We start from the raw sequence: 12,474 nt of genomic DNA on the forward strand, positions 1-12,474 counted from the left end.
AGATGGCTGTCAAAATTAGAAACTTAGCTCTTAAAAACCTCACCGAGAAGAATAAAATGTGCGACAAAATTTCACACTTTTTCATGTTAGATATAATGATGTCTATATGATACACTAACAATTTTGTCTATATAAGCGACGGGTAAATAATGACATTCATGGTTTTCTTCTTTACTTAAATTTAGCAGTGTACGTAAAAAGGAAAGCTACTGAGTATCTTTCATCGGATTTAAAGTTTAAAGGGCATTTCTTTTATTAACCATTCATAGTAATACAATGGAACAAAACAGAATATATTCCACAAATAAGCTAGGCCTTCGAGTGGTTTGTCGCCTGATTTATCATGAGTCAGAGTTCAGATGCGCAGGAATTGTTTGTTTTAATATCTAGTCATCTGAACGTTGAACCATGATAAATTAGACGAAAAAAACAAGAACACCTTGATTGTTTTCATTCTTATTTGTTTTTTGAAACATTTTGATCAATATTACACATGGCATCATTTACAAGAGTAGAAATAAAGTGGGCTTCATGCGGCAATTTGACGTCATAATTGACGTCACAATGCTCTCTGACCAGTCCACGTGTCAACCGTTATTTATCGAAGAATATGCAAATCTTGACCTTCTTCAATCACATTGAGCCATGTTAGAACTTCATTTGAAAGTATTTTTCAAATTATTGTACAATATTAATATCTATTAGTATGTCATTCAACACTTTGAAAAGTACTTTACCAATACAAATAAACAGACACACATATATCTTCATACTTACATACTGGAAAATTGGACACCTGTTGTTTCTTTTCATAAACATAACCATTTTATCACGTATTATGTACATGTAATACGTATATAAAATCAAACTTTCGTGCGTTGTTTCGAGTTAAACATATTACTCGTACATATGATGTATAGATAGAAATTTTATATACAAATCTGGCTTAGGAGTATGTTTCGGATAACTTGAGTCAAGGTCGAGGTCGCTGTAGCTAAAATTGAAAAATGATACCCACTCAATAACTCGGGTCAGGAATAGCACTTAGTATACAGGTAGCGAACAAGATGAGAAAGGTTATAATTGCAATTTCGAGGCTTAATTTTAGTAGTGTTCGTTGTTATAAAAAGTAGAAATGATCACTGTCAGATAACCAGGGTGGCCAACCAACGTGAGTTTTGGATACCGTACACACATAGAAAACGTCCCGATTTAGGTAACATTTTGCCTATATGTTTTCTTATTGCTTGATGGATTTTCACAAGATGAAAAGTGTCGACGACAGCAAAATGAGTGCTATCCTCCGCACAAAATCTGCCATTAGTTCTAAAGACTTTTCTCAAACACTTCGCCCAACGTTATTTACACAGCTTCTCCACGAAAAAAAAGCAGTTTTATACTTTCATAAGGAGATTCCTTGGACGATCGGTAAATGTTTTGCGAAACAAATTACTATAAAAACAGCAAGTGGCACAACCACTGACACAATATTTTCTGTTCTTTGTACACTCTTTTCATCTCCCTTATATAGACCGGGGAATTTTCATGTAGAGCCTTATTGTCATGAGTAAAAATTTTGTACTGTACTCTATCTCATGGGTAACCAGTGCTCTTTCTATGATATTTTATGATATTACTACAGAGGGATTTCCTATTGATAATTCGAGCCGCTATGTTCTTGTCCAGTGTAGTAGGAATACTTTTTTTTTGTACCATTCAACAACGCGTTGCAGTTGTGTAGTCATGTGATAACCAGTCAATTCACAAGTGCCTCTGCAGCATGTCTGGTAAGACACCGTCAGATAAATGACGTATTCAATGTTTTATTTAATATGTTAATTTATGTATTTTATCACAGTATAATTCATCATAATTGTGTTTACGCTTCATATTCTGTCTGTCTACATCTGTTTCATGATAAGGCTGGGATAAAATGATAAACTTATATGTGGTTCGATATATTTTATAACCTTGTTTTCCTTGAAACATTTAATATTAACTATACACATGTACATTTTAGTATCACATTTACACATGTTTATGTACAGACAGTAGTAATTGAAATCAAATTTCAAATTCATTATTCAGAACACAGGTACGAATTATTGATGTATTTTTCATGATTTAACCTCTACAGTATAACGAAATATTGTACTTATAAACAAACAGATATGCATTTATTGCTTTTTTACAACAAAAGATGAAAAACCATTTTAAAAAATAGCATGCATATACATAGTAGTACTTGATTTCCCTGAACGAATTGTATGCATAGATTAAACATCTTTAAGCTTTAAACCAAGATCATCAATTTCATAGCCCTAACAACACTGCCAACCAAAAACCTCTCCAAACTAGGAAAGGAGCACCTTAACACCACAAAACATCATCATTATAGATAGCATTGAAAATCTGGGGTCCTATTTACCACCGCTCAATGATCGACATGTGGAAACACATTCTTTGCCAAAGCTATTCCATTATAACGACAGTTTTTAAGTTTCGCTTTCTTTCGAGCTCTAAAGTAATTGAACCCGTACAGTATGCCAGTTATACAGTAGAAACAACAAACACCTATATTTCTTTTTCTTTCCTTCTATAGGAAAGGATAAAAATGACAATACACTGTAAAATATACAAAGCTATACATTTGTGTTGAAAATGAAATTATATATATACTATTTCATACATCACCAGAAATTCTCTGAAGACTTTCTTGCGTTCTTAATTCTAAATGTTACATCTAAATACCCTTTCAGAAACAAAATACTAATGCTAAGCAAAAAAGAGAGAATGAGTTTTTGTAGCTAAAGCTTACTAGCCTGTATATTCTCCATATTATCATTATCTGTTATCTCCAAATTGCATAACATCTATAAATCAGGTTTATAAATTAATCTTTTCTACTTTTAATGTTATAGCAGGAACAACATTCTGTGATTGAATGACAAGCAGATATACAGGCAGACAGGGGAGTGTAAATGAATAAAATCAAACTAGTTGCACATTCTCCATAATGGCTTAAATGTATGAACCAGGTTTTTCGAAAATAAGTGTCCTAAAGGTTATCTCTGGATCCGTCTTTTATGACAGACTCAGACGAATAGAGATACAAATTGACAGAATAGCAAACATGGGCAAAGTTAAAGCGGGCAATAAAATATATATTAAAACATCCGATGTATAGGTAAATTTTTTTAAAAAATGTACAGTATACCTTCGCTTAAATATGCTTAATACGCACTATAGATAAAATTGATAGCTAATGTGTAAAAGGTATAGAAAGTACATTTCTGTCACACTTGTTCAAAGCTAACAAAGTATAAATTTTCATGAAAATCGATCATGCGATGATATAATTGTTTTTCATATACAATAACATTCCATTTTCAGAAAGTCATAAAATACACATAAAAATGATTGGTAAGAAAACAGAGTTGTAGATATTGACTTCTAACTAAAATATTGTTGAATGTTAGACAGAACGTTTTGTCCATGTGTGGTTTTTTTTTTTAACATTTAAGAAATACGGTAAAATCATGAAAACTATTATATGATGGCGTGGTTTTATTTTTAAATGTAACAAACAGTGTTTGCGTGGACTCAATGATTTAAACAGGACCAGAAATGATAATAAAAGTGAGTCGAAGAAGGGAGGGGATGACTTTTACCACCACAACATGCAAGGCATTTGCTGTCGTGAATATTGATCAATTCTTTAAACAGGTCGTTTGAGAGCATAGAGCATAACCAAGCAGAATGATAACTGTTTTAACTGAGTCTGTTCATGGGAGTTATGAAATATGCAATAATCCTCGTGTCCCCTCTTGCTTAGACTGAGCTCAGTTTACAGTAATACTGGATGGACTTCGAAACAAGAACACTTGTACATAAGAAGTGTCATATTCCAAGAACCCAGCCTCCCCAAAACTAAATCATGTCAAGTAGGATTTAATTTACTGAATGTTGTTCTCACAAGCGTTTGATGATATTGTGGCAAATATTGAAACGATTACTCAACATAAAGGTATATATTGTCATTATTACAGAATGCTAAATATCGCTGTGTATGTATGTGTTATTTTTCTTGTAGACATTGTTAGTATTATTTATCATTTTGACAATTTACAATTGTATAAGTATATATGGCAGATGTTATTTCATTTGCAATACTTTTATAGTCAGGTCTATCTTCGTTATGTTTCTACCGATAGTCCCTACTTTGGCCAGCATCAAGTTGCTCATACATCTCTCCTGCTAGGTTATCATTTACATACAGGTTTAATCTTTCATACGCATTTGATGAGATTTCAAGATCGCGTTCTCCACCATCGACATCGGTTTCTTGTCCCCTACCTTGTTCCTTAAATGATACTGCTTTTGATTGTGTTCGTTCCTGATCAGGTTCTTGCAAATTAATTTGCTTTGTAAAATGCCTTGAAATATATAATGAGGATTTTAAAATATGCCTCAACTGTATAGAACATTGCAAAATTTAATAATAATTTTCACAATGACAATATGTGTTAAAAAACCCAATTGAAACGTGCATGCTTACACGTATTAAGCATTTGGCATTTTTTGTTTTGTTAAGAGTACAAAATTTATGTATTGGCAAAAATATCGTTTTTACGTAGCAAATATCTTCTTATCTATTTTAGGTTACACTGCTTATTAGGTACTTGCCTGTCCTTATTTCCAGCGTTATCTTTTACATAGTGCATCTCTTGATATGCTTCACCTTTGTCAACATTTAGTTGCTGATACATCTCTCCGGCTAAGCTGTCATTTACATACATATTTAACCTCTCATATGCATTGACAGGTATTTCGTGATCACGTTCTTCGTTACTGTCATTGCACTGATGACCTTGGCCTTGTTCTGCACCAATCTCCGATAAATGTTGTTGATGATCATGTTCATGGAGTTTAGTTTCTGTAGTCAGCCGACGCCTTAAATAATAACAAGGTATAACAAAATCACTCGATATATTGTGGTTTTCGTATTATCTTTAGAACTGATGCATTTGGATCTAAGAGTAACGTAAACATTAGTAAATAAACGTAAATTGTTTTGTAAAATTAGATAACTGTTCATACCCTATACATTAAAAAGAATTATTATATTTTTTGAAAACCGTATAGATCCGACGGCGGTAAAAATAAAACTTAAAAGAATATAAAAATACTCATTCCTAAACAAAATGATGTCTTAATAAAATATGGAATAAATAGTAGACAAATTTAAAACCTTTTTAAAGTTCTATATGTTCCACTTGAAAAGTCAATAGAGCGCATAAGTGTTTATCAACAGAAAGAAAATGCTTGCCTTTTCATGTACACGAGAAGTATCACTGTTGCTGCTAGGATCAGTAAAACACCAATCACTATTGGAACTACAATAACTGTAAAATGTGAAATACACAGAAACATGACATTAACAGCAACAGTACTGACTGAGTCTAGAATACATGTATGGCGAAATCTTTGGTAAAATTCACTGAGTTTATGATAAAGCAAATTTCACAAAATTATTATACTTTAGTCTTGTGACCTGTTTAGAGGCAGACCATTTGATTTCCTTTCGGACCTGGGATTGTTCTTGTATCCAAAATATTATTTTGCTAGTTTATTTACTTAGCTATTCAGTCAGCATGTTTCAACCGGAGTAAACTAAAGGCATTATATTCATTTGTTATACTTCCTGTAGTTGTGGACAGAGTCTTAGTTGTAGTAGTAGTCGTAGTTGATGTTGTAGTAGTGATAGTGGCTGTTGAGAATCGTGTGATTTCAAAACACCGGACGCTTACAACTGGATCTGTACTCCATGCTTTAAAGTGATTCAAAGTCATTTCATTATCAAAAAAAAACAAAACAAAAACATGTACATCGTATGTTCTAATAATATAACCGAATCGTTCATAGGTACTTAACACGTACAGCTGCTTAACTATTATCGAATCATCCATAACCATTTAGTCTAATCATATACATATTATGTAGATATTATCGAATCATTTATCGTACTTAACATATACTTCTTATGTAAGTACTGTATAGAATCAGCCATGGTACTGTAACCCTGGTTATATAATTGTAGAACTTTGTTTTAACATGTTTAATGGTAGATCAAACATAATATTCTTTTAAATACATGCAATGCAGCGCATCGTCCTATATCCGTCCCTGTAAATATCGTGTTGACCTTGTTATTGATCTATGACGTCATACGTACATGTATGTGTCTGCCTAACTGTTGTATATGCCTAATTGTGTTATTATTATCAAGGGTTGAGCGCTGTATGAAAGAAAGGAATTGTGAGTGAGAGTTCACAAAATATTACGTGCCTGACCCCACATAACCTTGCTAACCCCGCGAAACATCTAATTCCCGCCATACTAACATCTCTTGGGCATTCTTCTCCAGCTGTTCTAAGTAAACGGACTGATTTTATAATCCGAGTAAATTAAAAACTTTTTTTATAAGTTTTACAATTTATTGTATTTACATAAAGTGTATACTTTGATACAGGATTCTGGTAATTATTATTTTCTCATATCAGTTGTAGTAATTTTTTATTCCTGTAATGATAATCGATTGAATGCATTTTGTATTTTTATGAGTATTGTGTGCATATTTTTATTAGCTTTATTATTGTTACAGGCTCTTACAGTAATTCTTTACTGTAAACCATCTTAATAAAGTACAATATTGAAACCCCTGAGGATGTATTTCGTTATACATGACCCAGGCTACAATACTAAAGATGTACATCTTATGTAGATATTATAGAGTACTTCATGGGTACTAAACATGAACAACGTATATAAATATTATCGAATCGATTTCAGGTACTATACATGCTAAACTTCTAATGTAAATATTATCGACTTAACATGTAGATCTTATGTACATATTTTCGAATCGTTCTTGTAACTAAAGATATACATATAAAGAAAATAGTATCGAATCTTTGATGAATACTAAGTATTTATCATGCCATTACTATAGCAACTGCCTGATAAAGCCTGTCTGAGAAAAGCAGGCTTTCTCAGGTCAGTGTCTTGAGAACACTTTAAACTACTGTTTAAACCTATGATTAAACTTCCAAGGACATCAGATTGTGTCCATTCTGCATTTAAAAATTATTACGCCCTCACACGACGCTGAAGTAGGTCTTTAAAATACCAAAATATCAAAAAGCGGCAAAAAAAAAAACAAATGCTAACCTTGTGTTTTGTAACCGACATCTCTGTTCTGCTGAACACGAAAGAATAATTTCAATTTGTTGCCAAGTGAAATTTTATCCGAAGTTCAGTTGCTAGACGGATACCCATTCTCACCAAGCAAACGTTTGAAGTGAATTAAATATACACGCCATAACGCCGCTTTGCAGAAAAAATAGGCAGTTCCGTTTCATCTACCGCTGCTTTTATTCCATAACAGTCCATTCTAGATGCAATATTCCATGATGTAAGAGCAGAGTGAACAAACGCTTTGCATGAGTCAGATATGGTCCGGAAGGAGCTCGGCAAGCCTCGCTCCTTCCAGGACCATATCTAGCCTCGTTTTAGAAACCCTTTCTCAAAAGACGTAAGTAACCTGTTATTCTATTTATCATGCCATAATTTATTAACAACATAAATCCTACCATTATGCGAAATAAAATGCCAAAAGTAGGGGTGGACCAAATTTTGCTGTTTTGCCGGACTTCGTTTTTTACTTTTATTTTCTTCAAAATGACGCCATCTTGTTTTTTAGAATAACTATTAAAGACATATTTGCGCGATTATTTTTAAAAACGCGGTCTCTATATCCTTCTTATGTAAATATTGGCGAAATATAGAAAGTGTTGCTGAATCATTTGTTTTTGGTTATCTCCCTTTATGACTGTAAACGTTCATGTGCAATATTGACAAATATGTTTTAAGAACAATAAAATGATGCTCAATCTCAGTTTTGACAGCCGCATTTTCGGTTTTTACAAAATTAAAAGTGTAATAAATGACACAGAAAGTGTTTTTAGTCGCTGTGTCCGACATGTCTTGCTCAAGAACTGAAAGCAAAAATATATTTCATTAAATGGATTAATTTGTTAGGAATATTATTAGCACACAATTGGTAGTCAGTAAAAATTGGTGCTGTCATACCTAAAGTCGTGTTTTTGTTTACATCAGATTTTGTTTTTAGAATTTTGAAATTTAAACAATTGTACGTGAAATTTTATAACTTTACATCAGTGTTAAACTAATGATAGACTTCCTGAGATCACTTATATTCATCATTGTTGTCGCTAGAAGAACCAGTGACATTGTATTGAGTGAAAATATCGAGAACGAACTATACCCCACCCACTTTTTCACAACAGCGTCTCAACTTTCGATCTCATTTGGACAACATGTAAATTACCAGAACTTTGTGACCACATTTTCCAGTGTTTCTAAGAGAACTTCACACATATCATGTACAAATTATACCAGGAAAACTACCCCAGTGTGGCTTTTGCTCTGCGGTGATGTTCATCCTTGCCCAGGCCCTGTCCATAGCGAAAATGGTGAACAATCTTCTACTACTGGTGACAATTGTCAGTAAAAACGTGGTTTACATTTTATTGACTTGAATATCCGTAGTCTGATACCAACATTGGAAGAAATCCGCCTACTTGCCAGGAAATACAACCCAGCTGGTATTTTGTTTTGTCTGAAACCTGGCTAGATTCAACAGTGCCGGACTCTGAAATACTTATACCTTATTATAAAGTGCAAAGGAAAGACAGGCAGGACGGTCGGGGAGGCGATGTTTGTGCATACATTCGCATTGACCTAGCAAATGCGGCTTGACTTGGACCACCCAGGGCTACCTGGGTTGATATCCGTCTGCCCAAACCCAAACCTATACTTTGCGGAGTCATCTATAGACCTCTAAAACAGCTTAACTATTACAATGTTTTAGAATCACTGTGTCAATCTTGTGATGATTTCATTACCCGTGAAACTTTAATTTTTGGTGACCTTAATACCAATGTTCATGGTGATAAATGGTTTAACATCTTTCTTTGAGCTTTTCAATTTCACAGTTCATCAAAGATTCTACAAGAACTGTTCATTGACAACGATTGACCTTATACTTGTTTTTGACAAAGATAAAATTTCAGATAGTGGAGTTGTTGACATATCTTTGAGTGACTATGCCATGACTTTTTGCTCTCTGAAAATATTTCGTTCTTCCATTGGTAAACACAATAATGTAAAACTCAGATCGCAAAAGAATTACAATAGAGAAAACTTTCAGCAGCCGATATTTTCATCTGACTGGAGTTCTGCTAAGTGACAATGTAAGTGAAGCATGGTACAGTTTTAAAAAGATTTATCTGTCTGTGTTATACGATAAAAATGCTCCTGTAAAGAGAGTTCGCATCAAACAGCGTACTGGTCCATGGATAAATGATGCCATTTTGCAAGGTATAAATGCTAGAGACAAACCTTTTAACTTGTATAAAAACAAGCAAATTCGATGAACTGGTATTATGTTTAATGTAATAAGCTTAGCCTTTAGAATAAAATTGAACTATTTGAAATGAGAGCTTGAAGTGTAACTTGAACGAAATAATTGTCTTCGAGTAGTTTGGCACCAAGTGTTGCTATTTAACATGAACATTTGAACTTAAAAACACAGATATCCTTAAGAGAGCACAATCAAGTAATATATCTTGAACATGGCTGGCGGCGGGGTGGGTGTGGATGTTAAAGATTTGAACATGTTTTAAAAAAAAGGAATGGAATTTTGTGTGTGTTGGTGGGGGGTAGGGGGGTGGGTGACTGTGTGAGGGTACAAAACTTCACATGTTGATTATAAATATTGATGGAAAAATAATACTTTTTTTTTAAATGGGGGAATGCATGATTAGGGGTGGTGGGCATGACTGGATGGAGTAGCGAGGTGGAGGAACGGTACAACTTTGCATGTTGATAAATATTCATAAAAGGTTTGAACAAAACTAAAAATCAGGAATGGATTTTTTGGGGAGGGGTGTGACCAAGGCAATAGGGTGACCAAGTGTGGGTACACATGCTTTTGTAAATAATTATTATATAGGTATGCTGCAAAAATGGCACTTGGTCACAGGTGGGAAAGTGTTTAAAAATGAAAAAAACTACATACAGGGTGTCAGCAAATGAATTTTTACATAAATATTTTACACTTATTGCATGTGTTTCCTAAACCTTACATATATACAGCTTTATTCACTTTTGTAAATACACTACAATCGCGATCCTACGAAAAGCCAAGGGACCGGCCGTTTTTTTCGTAATATCGCATTTTCGTTCAAGCGTAGCATAGGAAATTTCGCTATACAGCACCTTAATATCTACACGTCGTAACCCGTGATATTTAAACATGTGATGTTCGTATCGGAGTACATGTATACCAATTTTATATGTACATGTGGTTTTACTACAAATCTTATTCGAATCTGAACTAAGATGGTATGTAGAATGTAGAACGGGTTGTTTTTTTTTCTTCGTTTTTTATTCACTGTACATAAAACATATACAGGGTACATTGTTGCACGAGAAAAAAATCGCAATTGCATATTCCGATACCCTCAGCCACCCTTTACTGAATTGTTTGGTATAAGAAAACGACAATATACAGACGATCAGGACTTAAATATTGTTTTATTTTCTTTATGCAGTGATTGTTTGAGACGTGTCTTGTATGCCATCCGATCGGATAGTTATAGGAGAAAAAAATAACCACTAACTTGTGTCATAGTGTACAGCGTATGTACTTCGAATTTAATTACTAAGTTTTCATACTTTAATCACTGTTTACGCCCAGCTAAATGATAGTGACACTTTCCACTCTTAAAGCATTTTCACGTCGTTATGGAAGGTGTGAAAACTTAGACGATACATTCGTAAAATTGAAACTAAAACAAGTTGAAAACAGGCTTTAAGGGCATAACAATACATTCGTTGGAGCGCATTTTTCGTAAAATTGCATTTTCGTAAAACCGCGACTTTGTTACATAGAAATAAGAAGGAAAGCAGCCGGGACCACAACACCTTTTCGTAGTATACCTGTATTTCGTTAAATTGCGATTCGTAGCATCGCGAATGCACTGTATTTCAAACACAGAAAACACTAAACAAAATAAATAGGGGACATAGAAAGTGAAGCTAGAAAGCAGACAGATCCTTATAAGTATATCTTATGATTTTTTCAATCAGATCTGTTACCTCTTGACAGTCTAAGTCCGTCGATTGAGTGTCATCAGGATTGAGACAACTGCATCTGTCGTAAGTAAAAGAACCAAGCAAGTGGCTTCGACATATTTCATATGTGTCTTCAACGTAAACATGACAAAGAAATACAGACGAACTTCTATGGAATAGTGCCACTTAGGTGCATTTTTTACCTTTTGTAGGACACAGTTGAAGTGAACCTACAATGCATTTTAAAAGCAACATTTGCTTTTATTCGATCCAGCATCCTGTACCGTAACAGAACTACACCAGACACCATCTCATTAACTAACCTAGTTGCTTCCAGAACTTACACTGACACCCATAGAACTAATACTGACTTGCCCATAACTAACACTGACACCCCCAGAATAAATATCAATTCGCTCACACGTCTGAAACTTATTTCGAAGCCAACAGAAATACTAGTAAGGATCTCAAAGAACTAACACAGACACCCGAAGAATATCTATATAAATGTTGATACTAGCTAGTGAATTTCTGTTCCACTGATATAAAATGCTAAAAGTAAGGCATCCCTGAACCCGCAGTGAAATAGGCAGTCTCCTGCACCCCTCCGTTTCAGCTGAAAAAGGCCAACTACGCCAATGTATGGCCAGCAACACCACTGCATGATTCAATAATAATCCTCCACATAATGCCCGGTCAGTATTGTACATGTGTATAAATACAGTATGGCAATAGATGTATAGAAAACAAACAATAGGATATGATCAATGCATCAGTGTTATCATGGGCACTCGGGTGGAAATAACTGAAGTACAGTTAGGGACCAAATGTTTTTTTCCACTTTTATTTTTTCAGTTTCGTTTATTTTCAAAAATGTCAATAAAACTGATAATCTGCATGGTATCAGTTTATTTATTGTGTTAAAATATTTCATAGTAGACATATTTTAAATACCAATGCTTAATTTAACTTAAAATACACATTTTAAATTTTTCAAAAATATGACCCTTAGTTACAAACTGTTCGAATTTCAAGAAAACGAATATAAAATAAAACTATTTTTTGTGACAGTTTGATAGGAATATAACTTATTTATCAGTATTTGAAGCTGTTATATAAAACTATCAGCTACTGAAGTCAAGAAATAGCTTTGAACTTAGGGCAAAATCCCTAGCATAATGTCCGATGTCCTTTGTGGATTTTTAAACAATTAAAGGGCAGTTACTCTGAAGTTAGTATACTAAAAAGATCCGG

General features: G+C 33.8%; 1 protein-coding gene across 1 annotated transcript in view; it reads right to left on the reverse strand.

The window, feature by feature from the left end:
* Positions 1-3,573: 3,573 nt before the first annotated feature.
* Positions 3,574-12,474, reverse strand: part of LOC123538371 (uncharacterized) — a 31,446-nt gene continuing 22,545 nt past the window's right edge. Inside the window, exons 5-8 of the mRNA XM_053529771.1 lie at positions 5,702-5,830; positions 5,330-5,405; positions 4,687-4,953; positions 3,574-4,436 (exon numbers count right to left, since the gene is read on the reverse strand). Of these exons, the coding sequence (XP_053385746.1) occupies positions 4,205-4,436; positions 4,687-4,953; positions 5,330-5,405; positions 5,702-5,830 (704 nt within the window). The 3' untranslated portion in view covers positions 3,574-4,204. The remainder of the gene's footprint in view (positions 4,437-4,686; positions 4,954-5,329; positions 5,406-5,701; positions 5,831-12,474) is intronic.

This window comes from Mercenaria mercenaria, chromosome 18, assembly GCF_021730395.1.
Source record: "Mercenaria mercenaria strain notata chromosome 18, MADL_Memer_1, whole genome shotgun sequence".
NCBI classification, from domain to species: domain Eukaryota; kingdom Metazoa; phylum Mollusca; class Bivalvia; order Venerida; family Veneridae; genus Mercenaria; species Mercenaria mercenaria.